This window comes from Schistocerca serialis, chromosome 2, assembly GCF_023864345.2.
Source record: "Schistocerca serialis cubense isolate TAMUIC-IGC-003099 chromosome 2, iqSchSeri2.2, whole genome shotgun sequence".
Taxonomy (NCBI): Eukaryota; Metazoa; Arthropoda; class Insecta; order Orthoptera; family Acrididae; genus Schistocerca; species Schistocerca serialis.
In genome coordinates, this window is record NC_064639.1 from 246,354,643 (window position 1) to 246,371,232 (window position 16,590).

A 16,590-nucleotide genomic window follows, 5' to 3' on the forward strand; every position below is an offset into this window, starting at 1 on the left:
CCCGCGGGTGCAATAAACAATTAATTTATAGATCTAAAAGATAAGAGTTTTGAAATTATAGTAGAGGTACACTTTAAAAAAAAAAAATCTCATGAGATAGATAAGGATACTTCGCAACTTTATACTGAACAATAAAATAAAAACTAATACATACACCAGCGAAAACTAAGCCATAGATAATCACAGAGTACCCCAGAAAGAATCCCAGAGTGCCCCAGAGAGCATCCCTGAGTGCCCCAGAGAGCATCCCAGAGTGCCACTGCGAGCTAAAACACCAAGAAGAATCGCTTCTCGGCTTTTGGCAAGATCAATATGTAGGAGAATTTAATAGATAAGTTAATCTTGGATCCTACAAATGTGATAGGACTACTCAGTAGCTCTTCTTGAACAACATTATTAGGAACAAAACTGAAAGTGTCAATGGTTTTATATATTGGCATTCTTTGCCTCCCGTAACATGTTCTCCGACGGTAAGGCATGGCTGTGTGCTTTGTGCGGCTGCCTCGAGTCGAATGAGCATGCTGTTCTCTGTTGAGAGGGATATGCAGTCCCATGACATCATAGCGATAAGCTTATCTGGGTGTGGCAGGAAGTAAGCCCGCTCAGTAGCGCAATGGCGGCGCCGGAAGTCTAGCAATTATGCGGATTGCGCTCAGTTAAAACTTAGCGCGATCCGCCGAGGCCCAGCGCAGCCCCCCCCCCCCCTCCCCCGAAATTTTTGCACAGTTCAAATACCCAGATTTGCTGCTTACACAGCCAACAGTGACTTTTCTGCAGCCAGATGTGGGAGAAGATACTACTCATATGCGACTCAACTGCACATGTGCCTGAGCCTGCTCATAACTGCTAAAATGAATATAATGTAAGCATATGTGACATTACGCAGATCGGAGGTAATTTGTTGTTACAAAGCATTACATAGTCTTCCTAAAGCCTTTCACAGATTTTGATGTTGGCAGACACTTGTATGAGCTCTGTGTTTTTTTTTTTTTTATATGGCACATTTCCTTTGCAATTTAAGTTTTATTCTCTCGTTCATGTTTTGTTGTTGCACTATTATTCTGCAGTAGCAGGATACAGTAATATCCTCTGTTAGAGTGTCAGTCTTACCAGTCAAAATTACAAAAAATTAACTGACAACTAAAACAGTGAAAAATTCCCAGGATTCTAAAAAATTCCCAGGTTTTTCCCGGTTTTCTCCCAGATGAAAAAATTCCCGGGTCTTTCCTGGATCTCCCGGTTGTCCCAGGTTGTACACACCCTGTCAGATATACTGTGTTGAATCAACTATCTGGATGACATCTGACTTACTGGCTCCACAAGAGAACAGTATTTGCAGGATCTGCAGGCAGTTTTCCAACAACTGGTAGACAACTGGCCTCGTTGTGAGCTTGAAATATGTAGTGTTTTTGCTCCTACAGTGCATTACTTAGGGCACGTGTTATGTAAGGGCAGTATTGTACCAACAGCAGAGTGTACTGCAGAAACAGAAAATTTGCTAGCTCCTAACAATATCAGGGAGTCAGAGTCACTTCAAGGAAAGTAGAATACTGTGTGAAATTCATTCCATGGGCTGCCCCCTTTTGTCATCCATTGAACCAGCTTTGCAAGAAAGGAGTGAAGTTTGTGTGGTTGGAGCTGCATTAGTCAATGTTCCAGAAATTGAAACAACACTTCTGCTCTGTCTTTGGCCAATTTCAGCCTCTATAAGCCACTGATTCTGGCACCTGATGCATCTTGATATGGTACTGGTGCTGTGCTCTCTCACAGAAATCCCAATATCCCAATGACTATTGAGTTTACCTCTAAGATCTTGTTGGCAGTGCACAGAGATTATTCTCTGATTAAGACAGAGGCTCTCACAATCATGTGTGGATTAAAAAAGTTCCACTTTTTCTTGTGCAGTAGACTAAGTTCCAACTCCTTACAGGCCATAAGCCACTCATCTCAATGTTTGGTCCCTGTCCAATCTCATGAACAGAATGGCACAGTGTTTACAGAACTGGGTCTTGCTTCTGAGTAATTATTCTTATGACATTTGTTGCAGGCTCACCTCCCTACACGTGAATGTGGACGCCTTGTTATGGTTTATGGCGGGTTGTGACATCAACTTTGGCAAGCAGGAGGCAATCTGTTTTGCACCAGGCCAAAACCTTCAGGATACGCTCAATAAATTTTCTTTGATAGTGCAGGAAATTGCAGACACTATGGATATGGATCTGGTCTTACACAGAGTGTTTACAACAGTGCAGCAAGGATGCCCAAAGCCTTTTCCCATGGCATCAGACCCAGTTCTCTGAATGTACTGCAAACTTTGCATTAAGTTCAACTACTAGCTACAAAAGATAAGAACTGCTACATTGTTTTTCCACTGCCATTGTAACAATGCATTCTGCAGATGAACATGAATCCCATAGAGGAATGTCACACATGAAAGCATTGGCCTGGCAATGTGTCTATTGGTGAGCAATTAGTTCTACATTGAAAATGCAGTGCATGCATGTTCAGCATACAAGCACAACCAGGCAACCCCACAATAAAAATTTTCTACATAGTCTATACCAGAGCATCCAGGGGACAATGTGCATATAGACTTCACCAGTCCTTCTCAGGGCCCACATGGCTATTAGTGATTGACACCTTGTCTCATTACCTATTTGTTGCTACATTGTCCTTCATGACATCATACGCTAATACCGGGGCCTTTTGCTATTGAGGGTTTGCTGTGCACCCTAGTCTCAGACAATGATCACCAGTTAGTGTCAGAGGAAATTTTAGCATTCTGCCATTTTTTTTGGCATCTTACCAAGCAACTCCAATCAAGAAGCACAGTCCGGCTAATATGCTGCACAGCCATTAGCCGAATGGCCTCTTTGACCTATTGTGCCTGGCACCAATGGCAACGCCATGGCACCAGCAAGATTCTGCCATATGGACACACTCATTTTAGGCTAACACCAGGGTGGACACAAGGCACCATGGTAGGACATACGAGGTGTTAACTTTATATAGTTGGAGTAGGTTAGCAGTGAACACACCAACAAGCACTGAGTGGTAACTGTGGATGTTTGTGGCACTGAGTGGTAACTGTGGATGTTCCCACTATATCTGTGCATACCTATGCACTGCTTGCCACATAATTTACACCATCACCCAGAGACACTCACCACTCAGGAGAACTGTTTACCAGAGGAGATCTCATGAAGGTAGAGTATCCCTCTCCATCATTGTCCCAACCAGCACAATCAGCCCCACCCCCTTAGTACTCAACAGATCTTGACCACCAACCTATGATTGAGCATCAGCCCATTACCACCTCAAACATCTTCCATGACATCCCAGCAGAGCTCACCAAGGCAAAACCCCTTGTGGGGATCCCCGTCACACCTTGTTCTCTTGAGTTGGCAACTCTGGCACAAGCCTGGGCAATTTCAGCCATACGTTACATAAAAGAGGGAAGAAATTTGGTATCCCTGTGAGACTCACATATGTCACATGAGCAGCTGTTTGTGGTTGAGGGGAGAGGTGATCTGCAACTCCATAAGTGGTGTATGTGTTGTGTACATTCGGCAGTGTCTCTGCAGTCTTAGCTTTCCTGGTTTAACCACATGGACTCCAAAGTTAGTCACATGTTAGTGTAATCCCATACCTTGTTTACTCAGCCTATACTTGCTTTGTATAAGTGTTAAATTCTTCACATTGCCGGCTCTTGCAGTTTCCATGTTTGAGCCTGACTGTACCTTTTGACTCTGCACACCAACTAGGATGGCACCAAGTGGTTCTCATGGGTACCACACATTGTGGTAGTTTGCACTCATCCTGAGCATTTTTTTTGATGTCATCATTTTGCTGTGCAAGATAATATATCAGATCACTCAAACAAAAAACTGTGCCCAGTAGTTGAAAGAACACACAAGATCCTCTACAAGAAGAATATCTAAAGTGCACAAAAGTACCATCCTAAACAACTGATGTAGTGGCAAAAAGCCCTACAGGAGGCCTAGCTGGATGGCAGTGTTGGGAAGCTGGGTCATTTGGATGAGTTTCATGCTGCTCCTGCTCCTCCTCATCATCATCATTATAATCTGACACCTGCCACTTAGCTGGAAACCTGGGAGCTTTTCATCATCATAGGGAATGGTTCACCTCTTGCAGAAATGACAGCAATAGATGAGAAGAATTACCTTGTGCATGCATTGTGTACACCTGGAGGCTTCATTCAGGGTGTTGATATGGCTGTTCTGATAGTCAGTTATGGAATATGGTGCAACCAACCGCAGAGTATAATACACACCTGATCAAACAACGCCTTTTGTCTGGGCTTTGTGGTCACATTTGGATTATTTCAATGATTGGAAGAAAAGGCAGAGAAGATCAGACATGCTCACTGAATTTCAACACAGATCACAATCTGCAGCATTGTACATAGGACTGATTGTAGTGTCCTGGTTCTGAGATGACTGGGAGGCTTGAAACAAAGACTTCAAAATTTCTGTACAAGCTAGTCTGTGACCTTTTAGACATGTGCCACAGGTCTGAGAGCTATAGGATCTCCCTAAGTAGGTCAGTTATGTACTATACATCAGAGGCTGCTACACAGGTAGCCGAATGTGTGTAAGGTGCACACAAGGATTTTTTATATTAGGTGACTGAGCATCCAGTCCACATAATGACAGCTGAAGGAGACCACAAAGTATCTGTATAAGATCCAAAGAAATGGCCCTTGCAGATGAGACTGTTAAAATCCTAGTAATCAACATAATCTGAGCTGAAATGTAATGAGGCATCTCAAACAAAATAACTTCCTCAAAGCCAAAAACGTCAGTCATGCGAAACTTAAATAGCACTTTTCATACATAACATCTTGGAGCCATGGATGAAAGAAATCTGACAGATGCAGCACTTGCTGACTTCCAGAAAATTTTACTCAATATTATGCCAAGACTTATTAACAAAAGAACAATCATATGGAATATCCATGTGAAATGTGTGACTGGATTGTGGATTTACCAGCAGGACATAGCATGTTGGACAGTCATTGACAGATTTAGAAGTAACTTCAGGTGAGCACAGGGGAAGTGTGTTAGGACTCACACTGTTCATGTTGTATGTTTATGACCTGGCAGACTATATTAATGGTTACCTAAGACCATTTTGTAGCTTATGCAATTCCCTATCATGAAGTAATGCCTGAAAAAAGCTGCACAAATATTCAGTTAGATTTTGCTAAGTTGTGAAAGAGGAGCAAAGCTTGGCAGCTTGTTTTAAATGTCGAAAAATGTGCACTTCACAAAATGCAAAAATGTAGTATCCCATGACTTCCACAAAGAGTAACAATTAGAATCAGTCAACTCTTACAAATAACTGTGGGTATATGAAATGGAATAATCATAAAGGCTCAAGCACAGATAAAGTAGGTGGTGGGATTCGGTTAAATGGCAGGATATTAAGTAAATGTAATCACTCTACAAAGGAGATTGCTTACAAAACACTTGTTCAATCCATCCTAGCTTAAGTGTGGGACCCATACCCAACAGGACCAACATTGCATATGATGGGCAGCGTGAATGTTTATAGGTTTGTTTGACTCATGGGAGAGTGCCTCAGAGATGCTGAAGAAACGGAATTGCCAAATGCTTAAAGACAAATGTCTGATATCCCATGATAGTTTATTATGAAGTTTCAGTATTATGAGAGGAATATGAGAATATACTATAGTTCCTATAAATCTCTCTTTTAAGAACAGCATAGAAAAGATTACACTAATAACAGTGTTAGACATTTAAGAAGTCATTCTTCCCATGTTTCCTACATGAATGTAACCTATTACATGGTGCAATTGGAAGAACCACTGGGCCATGTGGTCTAGTAGTAAAGCATATGTTTGGAAACTGGGAGGTTGCAAGACTGAATCCCCATTGAACCATGGAATTTTTAGTCTGCCTTTAATCTAACCTTCACTTCTCAACAATGTGAGAAGTCACCAGGAATGACACATGGTTTTGATTCCCTGGTTTGATAATTGGATAGATTAAGGAGATGCTAGTCACCAAAGTACCATCTAATTAACAGATTTGCACCCAGCCATTGAGCAACACAAAATTATTATTATTACATTATTATCAGAAGTACCCTTTTCCACGCACTCAGAATGATTTTCAGAGTGTATGTGTATGTAGAAAATGTAAATCTGGATTGTGACTGAGATTTGGACTGACATCCTCCTGAATACAAGACCAGTGTGTTACTTCTGTGTCAACTTGCTCGTTGTATGTGGAGGAGGTATGCAGTGAGTTCAGTGGAGCCTCTTTGCCTACAATTACATTCAGTGTAGGGACTGGTAACATATAGTTTTACATAGTTTTTGTATATGGCACTTATATTATTCAAATGACTGCTTACAAACCGGTGGTATGGAGGAGAGGAATATGGCAATAACACCTTCAATACTTTTCACATAGATATCAACTTTTCTGCAGAAACTGTTAACCTCTTAATACAGGGGTTCTCAGTCTTTCAGATAAGTCTCTTGTAAGCATACTGTTCTTTGAAAGATGAGTCCCAAAATGATCCAAACTTTTTTTAAAAAATCATCACAGGTGAAAAAATTGCTGCTATGCTTATGATGCTAAATCAATGTTACAATGAAGCCAGTGAAAGATTTTGAGCTCACCTCATCCCAGGATCTTTTGTTAGGTGAAATCAAACATTAAAACAATGCTGATTTGTTTCTTCAGTGGGAGAGAAGTCATCCATTCAGGGTTTATTCCACAGGGTCAGAAAGTTAGACAGGCTTTCTGCTTGGAAATTTTGAAAAATTTACATAACAATTTGCTGCGGAAGTGACCTGACTTGTGAGAGTCAGGTGACTGTTGTTTCATCACACAATGCCCCTGTTCATATAGCCCTGTCTGTGTTACAGTTCTTGACCGAAAATTATATAACTGCATTCTACATCCCCCATACTCACATAACATTGTCCCGTGCAACCTTTTTTTTCTCTTTTTTTTCCCATCTCCCTAGAATGAAAACAGACATGAAAGGAAAGTGTTCTGCTGATGTTGCTGAGGTGGAGAAAAAAACGGTGGAGGTGCTGTCAAACATCAAAAGATGAATTTAACGAGTGTTTCAAAAAATAGAACAAAAGATCAGACAGACTATTAGTGCAAGTGAAGAGTACTTTGAAGGGGATTGAAAGTTTCTTCCATTTTTGGGGGGGGGGGGAGAGGGGAGGGGGGGTGTGGGCGATGGGACCCTCTTGTGTTACTCCACTCAAGAACATGTTAATCTACAACGTATGTATCATATATTTTATCTTTATTGTCTTCTTAGGAATATGTTAAGCTCAAACTGTTACCACTCTCATATTTTTCAGGCACTATAACAGCCATGTGAAAATTTGGTTTCTTGTACTCATATAATTATTTATTGTAATATTTACTTTAACTTTGCTCCCCGTATACACTACTCAACCCCAGTGAAACACAATTATTCAGTATGTGTTGTATAAGCAATATTTTATTTCCATTATACCGTTATTGTCATGTATGTTATATTTCAACTTTGTACAATTTGTCACACTCCATATCCTTGCAATTCACTCGCTACCTGATTCAACAGAACAAGAAATAAATAAATAAATATAAATTAGTAAATAAATGAAGCATATTAAAATAAGACTGCTGCTGAGAAAATAGGACATCATTAAGATGAATCTAGAAGAATCTAGATTCACCAAAGAAAAACTGGAAAATAAAGCAGAAAGCTCCTATTTATCAGAAGAATGTAATATGGTTAAAAATATAATTCTGAAAGTCTTAAAGATCAGAGAAGTAAAGAAGAGAAGGAACAGGAAAGAATCAATTACATTAAGTATGTCACATAAAATCGATGAACATGGGAAATAAAAGAATGGACATTCTACAAAAGGAAAAAAAAATGGCATAGGAAACTAAGTAATGAACAAAGAAGATTAAATAATCAGGCTAGACTGAAGAACTGGAAAAGCATGATAAATTAGGTGTATAGAACAATGAAAATCTCACAAACAAATATAAAAAGTCAGCATTAAGGGTACGGTATACTAAGCAAAAATTGGAAGATGATAGCACTCGTAGCAGAGGAAAGTAAGTGTGGAAAGCATACATTGAAGAATTATATGAAACCTAATGAAATCATACATGATAACATGAACATTCTGTCAAAACAGGAAGAGGCATCATATCGTTTTCAGACAAGAATTGTACAGACAGGGCTGCGTGAACAGGGGTACTGTCATGACAGAAAAACCAGTCACCCGACTGCCACAAATCAGCTACTTCTGCTGCACATGGTTGTGCAATCTTTTCAAAAGTGCCAAGCAGAAAACATGGTTAGCTGTCTGGCCCTGTGGAACAAATGCTGAATGGACGAGTCCTATCACACTGAAACATCAAAATATTGGGATACCTTTGAAATGCAGTTGTGGAGTAAAAGGCTAAAAATGAAGTGGATGGATAAAATGACAAGTGAAGAAGTACTTATAAGAATGAGGGAGGAAAGGAAACTATAGGAATGATGCAAGAACAAGGAAAACTTCTTGGCTTGGTCATACTGAGTGAATTGCCTGAAGGAAGTATCATTTAAGGAAAGACTGCAGGCACGAGAGGCAGAATGAGAAGTCTTGGAATGCGGGATGGCACTAAAAATACACCAAGTTAGCAGCACATTATGGAAGAGGCATAGAACAGATGAAAGTCTAGAGAGTGTGCTTGACACTTGTCATATGACAGAGATACCAACGAAGAAGACAGCTAACAACTCAGTATATCATCAATGGATTGATTGGACAATAAGCAAATAAACATGCCTGAAAATGTTGCTAATCTTTTGGACATATACTTCTACAGAGCTAACTGGTACAGAAAAACTGGCTAAACCTACACCTTGCTTTGTTTGGAAGTAACTACTTATCAAATGTAATATTTTCACCAGGTTGGTAACAGCGGACGTAGTTTTGCATGAACTTGTTTCCACATTTCACAAATAAGAGCAAATTGAGCTTCAATGCACTGATTTAATGATGCCTTCTCAACAAAGCAGAGGAATCTGGTAAGTTAATGGAATCTGTCCTGTCATTTTATCCCTGACAAAATTAGGCCCTGCAGAACATGACCCAGAATCATACAAGGAAACATCTTTAGCACAAAAACCACCTCTGGAATACATAATACCAATCATTGCCTCAAATGATATGGTTTAAGTGATGTTTTCTATTTAATTTTAATCATTTGATTTTGTGTTTTTTTTTTTTATAATATGTAGCACTGATTCGTCAAAAGATGTCTGAAGGCACTGTTGATGGAGTCATCTACTTGGCAGCAGGCATATGCAGTGGGCCCTCCACGCTTCTGCAATACCTTCAAAGCAGCCATTCTACTAAGCAATATTGTGTTAGTGACTTTTCTTTGTGAATGCTGTTTTCATGTCATGTGTTTCTGTGCTCGAAGTGTCTATTTGCTATAGGTGAGTGGTTGCCCTTTCCCTTATTTTGTGTATAACTCTTCATCAGTCTCACTATCTTGATAGTTCGTTATCTCTGGCAGGAAACCACCATCAGAATCCAATGTCACTTTCTCATTCAACATACGAGTTTCCAGAATAGGGAAAATCTCTTCATTAGTAAGACTACGCTGATGTGGCATAACTGTAAACACCTGTTACAGGCAAAAGACAATAACTGATGAGTTGAGTAAGAAGTACAAAATACGACTGAAAAGTTATGTTACAATGTCCAATGTGAGAAACCTTTCTAACAATGCATACATCATTATTTGACACAGTGATTGTTCATCAAAGCAAAATGAAACACAATTATCTTTGTAATTATGAGAACAGCAATATTCTACAAAGGAGATACACCTGGTGTTGATTAACCCCTCCACTGTTCTAGATATACTTCTTGAAATTTCCATGAAATCATGAAGTTCAGCACATTGCGGCACATTATTGTAAAAAGTAGAAGAAAAAGGAAAAGTCATGAAGTATGGTAGAAAGTTTTTAGAAACTGAGCTCGATGTTGCAGAAATAAAAGTTGAAAAGCGTTTTGATCCCTACCGTTGATCTAGTGTTAAGGACTGGTCCAATATATTTCATACACTGTACAGTTCAAAATTCACAGGACCAATAAATAAACTTTGTGAAGATATCAAGAAAAATGTTTATGTCAATTATGGAAGTCCAACTTCACATCAAGGGAGAATTTGCATATAACACAATTTATTGACAAGCTAATGATCACTGTCATGTCTCTTCCCCTTCCCTCTCAAAGTACTGCAGTACTTCATTTTGTCAATTTAGATCTACAGATTTACGAATTTATCACATTTTTTTCAATTATTAAATTATCTTCATGTTAATTACCTTTATGATAATTTCACATGAAAATATGCAAACAATAAATTTTCTAAGAATTCTGTGTACTATAGCAGTAAGTCATATCTAAAATAGTACTGGAAGCAGCCTTCATCATAATTTTTTCCTGTATTTTCCCCATAAAAATGTGTCACAAACACAAAATATCAGATACCAGTTTTAATGAAATGGACAATTAATTAATGGAATGAAGTATGTTGAATATGCAGATATGTTATAAAAAAGGTATCTTTGGTACATTAGATAATTGTAAATTAACATTCATACATCCATGTTGCATCAGTACTACAGCATTTTATGATAACAGTACTGCAATCCTCTTTTTGCTTACCAAGTTTATTTGAAATCTACAGCAACAAAAGGACAGTTTCTGTTCACGAGTAGGCCCTATATCTTTACTAACTGTTCACTTATAAGTGATAATAAAGTGAGCAAATTTGTAACACAAATGAAATATAGATGAAATCTCGTGTAAGTTAATGTGAATTAATGGAAATAAAAATAGGCACAACATATCAAAATAATAAAAAATTGAATTACATTTACTAATTTTGATCATATTTTTGGAATTTCAGTGCATTTTTTCTGAAAATTAAAATTCACTTTTCCTATTTCTACATTCACTCTCTGTAAACCACTTGAAGTGAATGGCAGAGGGTTCTTTCCATTGTTATTACGGCTTCTTGCTGCCGCATTCATGTATGGAGCACAGGAAGAATAACTGCTTAGAAGTCTCTGTGTATATTGTAATTAGTCTAATCTTGTTCTCATGATTCGTATGGGAGCAGCACATAGAAGGCTGTAGTATATTCCTTGGAATAAAGTATCTTGCACTGTGTGCTGATGCTAGTAATATGTTGACACTGGTTGTAGCCAACAATAGTATACAATAGTCAAGGAGAATTGCTGAATCTAATGATTTCTTTCAGCAAAGGGTATAAATTTATTGCATTTGTTTTTGACATACAGAGACACAGAAGTTTTAGTGATCTGATTATTATGAATTTTAAAGTTGATTATTTTCATATTTCTTTGGTAACTGTAAAAAATGAGATGTGCTGACAGACTGAATTGTAGCAAAGCCTTAGATCTAAGTTAGGCTGGAATGTGATGATTTGCCTGTGAGGTGGCAAAGTCAACGAATCTTGGCCATAATAGACTACATGTAGCATAGTCCAAGATTCATAGCAATAAGCTACTTACATATCTTATTTCTGATTTTTCTGAAAATTCCAACAATGTGGATAAAATCTAACCTGTAAGATCAAAAAATCAACTAACTTTATACCAGTAAATAACGGAAAATTAAAAACAAGAATATCACTGGCAAACTACATCTGACTCATGATTCATCATGCTGACTTCCCATAATTCATTATGTAAACCATTATAAACAGCAAAATGTAATAGAAAAGCTGCTGCCACCATAAGTGCACTATTACCTACACCTAGATTCCTCACTTAAAGCCAGTTCTTGAAACTTTGTAAGTACAATTTCTCATGGCAGTTTGCGTCTGTCTTGAAGTGTCTGCAGTTTAGTTTCCTTAGCATCTCTGTGACACTCAGCCAAGAGGACAAACACACTCAAATCATCTATGTTGCCCTTCTTTGTAGTGGTTCAACATCCCCCACTAGTGCTGTATGGTACGGGCACCTTTACAAATGTCTGCTTGTGTCTGTGTACGTGCGGATGGATATGTGTGTGTGTGCGAGTGTATACCTGTCCTTTTTTCCCCCTAAGGTAAGTCTTTCCGCTCCCGGGATTGGAATGACTCCTTACCCTCTCCCTTAAAACCCACATCCCTTTGTCTTTCCCTCTCCTTCCCTCTTTCCTGACGAAGCAACCGTTGGTTGCGAAAGCTAGAATTTTGTGTGTATGTTTGTGTTTGTTTGTTTGTGTGTCTATTGACCTGCCAGTGCTTTTGATGTGACTTACCAAACGAAAGTGCTGACAGGTCGATAGACATATTATGTCTGCTTGTGTCTGTATATGTGTGGATGGATATGTGTGTGTGTGCGAGTGTATACCTGTCCTTTTTTCCCCCTAAGGTAAGTCTTTCCACTCCCGGGATTGGAATGACTCCTTACCCTCTCCCTTAAAACCCACATCCTTTCGTCTTCCCCTCTCCTTCCCTCTTTCCTGATGAAGCAACCATTGGTTGCGAAAGCTTGAAACTCTGTGTGTGTGTTTGTGTGTTTTTTATTGTGTCTGTCTACCAGCGCTTTCCCGTTTGGTAAGTCATGGAATCTTTGTTTTTAATATATTTTTCCCTTTTGCAAAGAACTGACAGAATACAATAAGTCTAGAATGAGGGAAGCTGAGTTCTGGGAAACTGACTGATTTTCACTATAGTGGCTAAAGCTCTGATCTAACTTCATGAATGTCCATTCATAACATGTTTTTAAGGAATATTCACTTGCAAAACACATCAGTTAATTTACCAAGGGACAGCAGAAATTAAAAAAAAATGAAATCCTTCAATCAATTCCAATCAGTTGTTTTGAATCAGTAGCACATTCTCAAAAGAAAATTTGTATCCCAAGATTTTTAAGTTCCGTAGTGTTCATGTCAGTTTCTTTGGCATATGAAGTAATCTATGCAGTTAAACCAGTAAAGGAAAGTAGTTTTCAGATTTAAATATACAGCTTTGAGAATATAATGGTTTTAGCTAGGGTTTATAACATTTTAATCACTTCTATTCCTTCACACCAGAAAAAGAATCATCTTGACCATCTGAAGCACATAAATAATTGTAAAAAGGAACAATTTTAACACCAGAATGGAAAAGAAACCAATCCTGTCATTTATTTTACTGTAGCCTTAAATAGGCCTTTATGTTTTGCCTCCACACCTCTCACGAACTAACATAAAACTTCTCACAAAACATAGATTTCAAAACATAATTATTTACCTCAAAAGATATGTTTGCCTGTCATTACCTTTGAAGTGAATGATGGTCTTGGAAGTCTGTTAATAAATTGTTTTTTATTTACATCTTGATACTCCAGAGGGTCATACCTCATTGACCAAATGAAATCTACACTTGTGTTTCGGAGTAAACGAGTCATTAGCATAGCCTCATTTTCACATGCACGAATGGCAGTGTGGTTCATCAGAGAGTCTTGGATTGCTTCATTGATGTCTGGAAAGGAAATGAATAATTTAATTATTTATTTAGTGCCCATTTAATCACATTTTTGATATATGAATTGTCAAAATAGAAGACATTATAAAATTTTACATATAAATATGTATCATATAAAATATAGGTACATATAACTTGTAATGCTAACTCTAAACTGTTAGCTTTCTTATTAACATATTTTGCTTGATTGTAATAAAATAAACAATATCCTGCTTAATAAAGTATACAAAAACACAATGTTATGTACAAGACACACAGCTGAAAAGTTACTGACATCTTCATTGATTGTACTAAAGCAAGTAATATTCTAGTTACATATGCATAAGGAAACAATTTCATGTCCACACACACAGCCGCAAAAGACACATAATTACACACATTAATTAATAGGTGTACATTAGTAAAAGGTCTCAGTTTTATCTAGAAATACTTTGATAATTATAAACTGATGAGTAGAGAGGTTTTGAGGCAGAACCTACAAATTTGAGATATATTCCAAATATTTATTAGTGCCATAGAAACTGTGGATTATTAGTGCATCTTTTAGTTCTCTTTCAAATTATTAAGGTTTGGTATTCTTTTGATCTTATTTGGCAGTGCACTGAAGAATTTTCAGTTTATATACTGCACTGTCCTGAAGTCTTGTTTTTGTGCACACATCCTTATCTCTTGTTTCATAATTGTGAACCTCACTCTTCAAAACTGAAAACTCGCTGTGGGTCACAACGATGCAGATACTTTCAGATACAGATGGTATGATTATGATTTTTAATTCTTTAAAAATGCCTCTGCATAATTCACTGTAAGCAATGCCATGTACTAACCCTAATCTCTCAGCTTTTTTCTGAACTGACTATTTTTTGGAAGGGTATTTCCCCAGAATAGTACACCATACCTTAGCAGACTATGCCTGTAGGTATAACAAGCACTTAACATTGATTTGGCATTGGAATAATCTTTGATTCTTCAAAACATGATCTCTCACAGTATGCAGCCAGCTAAAATATAAAAATATAATATACACGAAATTACAAGCTTTGGTCTGAATGAGAACATCATTTCACCACTCAGTTAAAACAATCAGGTATACAATGAACACCACTAAGAATTCATCAAGATCCCGAAGTCAACCGAATATATATATATATATGTGTGTGTGTGTGTGTGTGTGTGTGTGTGTGTGTGTGTGTGTGTGTGTGAGATAGAGAGAGAGAGAGAGAGAGAGAGAGAGAGAGAGAGAGAGGAGAGGGGTGGAGGTTGTGACCAGTGTTGTTTTCTTTTTTCATTTAAGATGGCATGCTTTACATAATTTTGTAAATGATCTATGGATGAACAGTCTAACTAACTACATACCAGCATCGTCCTGGGCTGACAGTGAACCAGACTTGCGGTAACAGTAATGGTTTGGCGTAAGTTTTTCAACCCACCCTCTCTGCTTCAGTGCTTCACGTACTGATGGAAATGAGCCCATAACTGTGAACACTTTGTGATCCTGCAATAAATTTCTTGCATCAAAGTTTCCTATGATTTAAAAATTATTCGATTTACAAATTCAAATTTTTACACATTAAAAAAATAATGGTGTGAAGAAATAAGTTTGTGGCAACCCCTATTTTGCAAATGTACCAAATTATTTTCTAGTCAGAAAATCTAATAACAGTATCATAAAGAAAATCTTGCAAGTCTGTCAGTTTGGACTGTTTTACATGACATACTTAACATTAACATAAAATATGATATTCATTACAGATCCCAGTTCCTTAGCTTCTTTCTCATTAATGCATGATTTGAATTCAAGCAGAAACAATTAGTTCAACATAATAATAATAATAATAATAATAATAAAAACATGGTGGCTGCTTCCAAAATGTGACAACTTTTCTTACAGGAAGAAGAAACAAATATTATATTAATATGTGGCCAAAATGAAGTTTCAGCTGAAAATTATGTCAACCCCACAAACTGAAATAAAAGTGTACCGTTGCGATAATTACCGTACATAACAAGAATGTGAAAACATAGAGTTTATTTCATCTTTGATTCTAATCAGAAGTAGGCCCAATATATTGTTAACTGTACTTTATTGGTCCATAAATCATTCTTAGTATGAGAGATGCAGTATGACACAGGGCAATACCAGCATGAAATAATGAGTCAAATTATAACACCCCATTTTACATTTGGCAGCACAGAATCTTCTAGGAAGTGAATATTCCAAAAGCTTAATATCGAGTCGTATTTTTTATAAAATACAAAAATGGTAGCTACCCAAGACTGTAGAGAAAGAGTTGAGCCGAGTAGCACTGTTATCTTTATTTTCACCATTGGGTCTTTACAGCTTCATGGAGGTAGGAAAATCAGGAGGTACTTCTACAGTACGCGTGGCTAATTCTCCGAAATAATGAGTAAGGCACTAATGTTGCGCATGCAAAATATATTTATCTCTCATATTGCTTACCTTTATGGCTTGATCGACTTTCTGCTTTAACTCGCGTAGTTTTTCATAGGATACAACGATTCTGTAGGCTCTCGAATACCTATTCTTGCCTTGGGATCTCTTTCTGTTACCACTTCCAATTCGCCCCTTGGCGCCGTCACTTGGTTGACTGGTACTGTGTGTGTTGCTGTCAGTGTCAGACTTGGGCGCAGTTTCAGGCTCGGGGTCGTTGTCAGATTCATTGTTGAATAGCTCAATATCCTCGCTCGTTAGGAAAGCATTGGATGTCGCCGTCCAATTATCTGTCACTACATGGTTCTCTGTGTCAGTGCAAGATTCTGATTCCACGGAAATTTTGTCGTTTGTGATGCCGAAAGGGTCCATTGTACTTCAGCCTGCCACCATCATTACTATTTAAAATATTGCGTCTTTGTTTTGTTTTTCATAGTGATTGCTTGAAGTACTTGGCCACTATAAGGCTACGCGCGACGACGCACTGTCTGTGTAAATACGTGTGAAGACCGTAGATAATGTTGTCATCTTCTGTCATACCGCACTGCTCCTCGCCGAACGGCAGACAACCACTGCGGCAAC

The 16,590-nt window shown here is 37.9% G+C and overlaps 1 protein-coding gene across 1 annotated transcript in view; it reads right to left on the reverse strand.

Annotated features, from left to right (window-relative positions):
- The window catches only part of LOC126455501 (tubulin glycylase 3A-like), a 156,904-nt gene extending 140,516 nt beyond the window's left edge, over nucleotides 1-16,388 (reverse strand). Inside the window, exons 1-3 of the mRNA XM_050091251.1 lie at nucleotides 16,018-16,388; nucleotides 14,913-15,051; nucleotides 13,354-13,556 (exon numbers count right to left, since the gene is read on the reverse strand). Coding sequence (XP_049947208.1) covers nucleotides 13,354-13,556; nucleotides 14,913-15,051; nucleotides 16,018-16,380 — 705 coding nt within the window. The 5' untranslated portion in view covers nucleotides 16,381-16,388. The remainder of the gene's footprint in view (nucleotides 1-13,353; nucleotides 13,557-14,912; nucleotides 15,052-16,017) is intronic.
- Nucleotides 16,389-16,590: the final 202 nt, after the last annotated feature.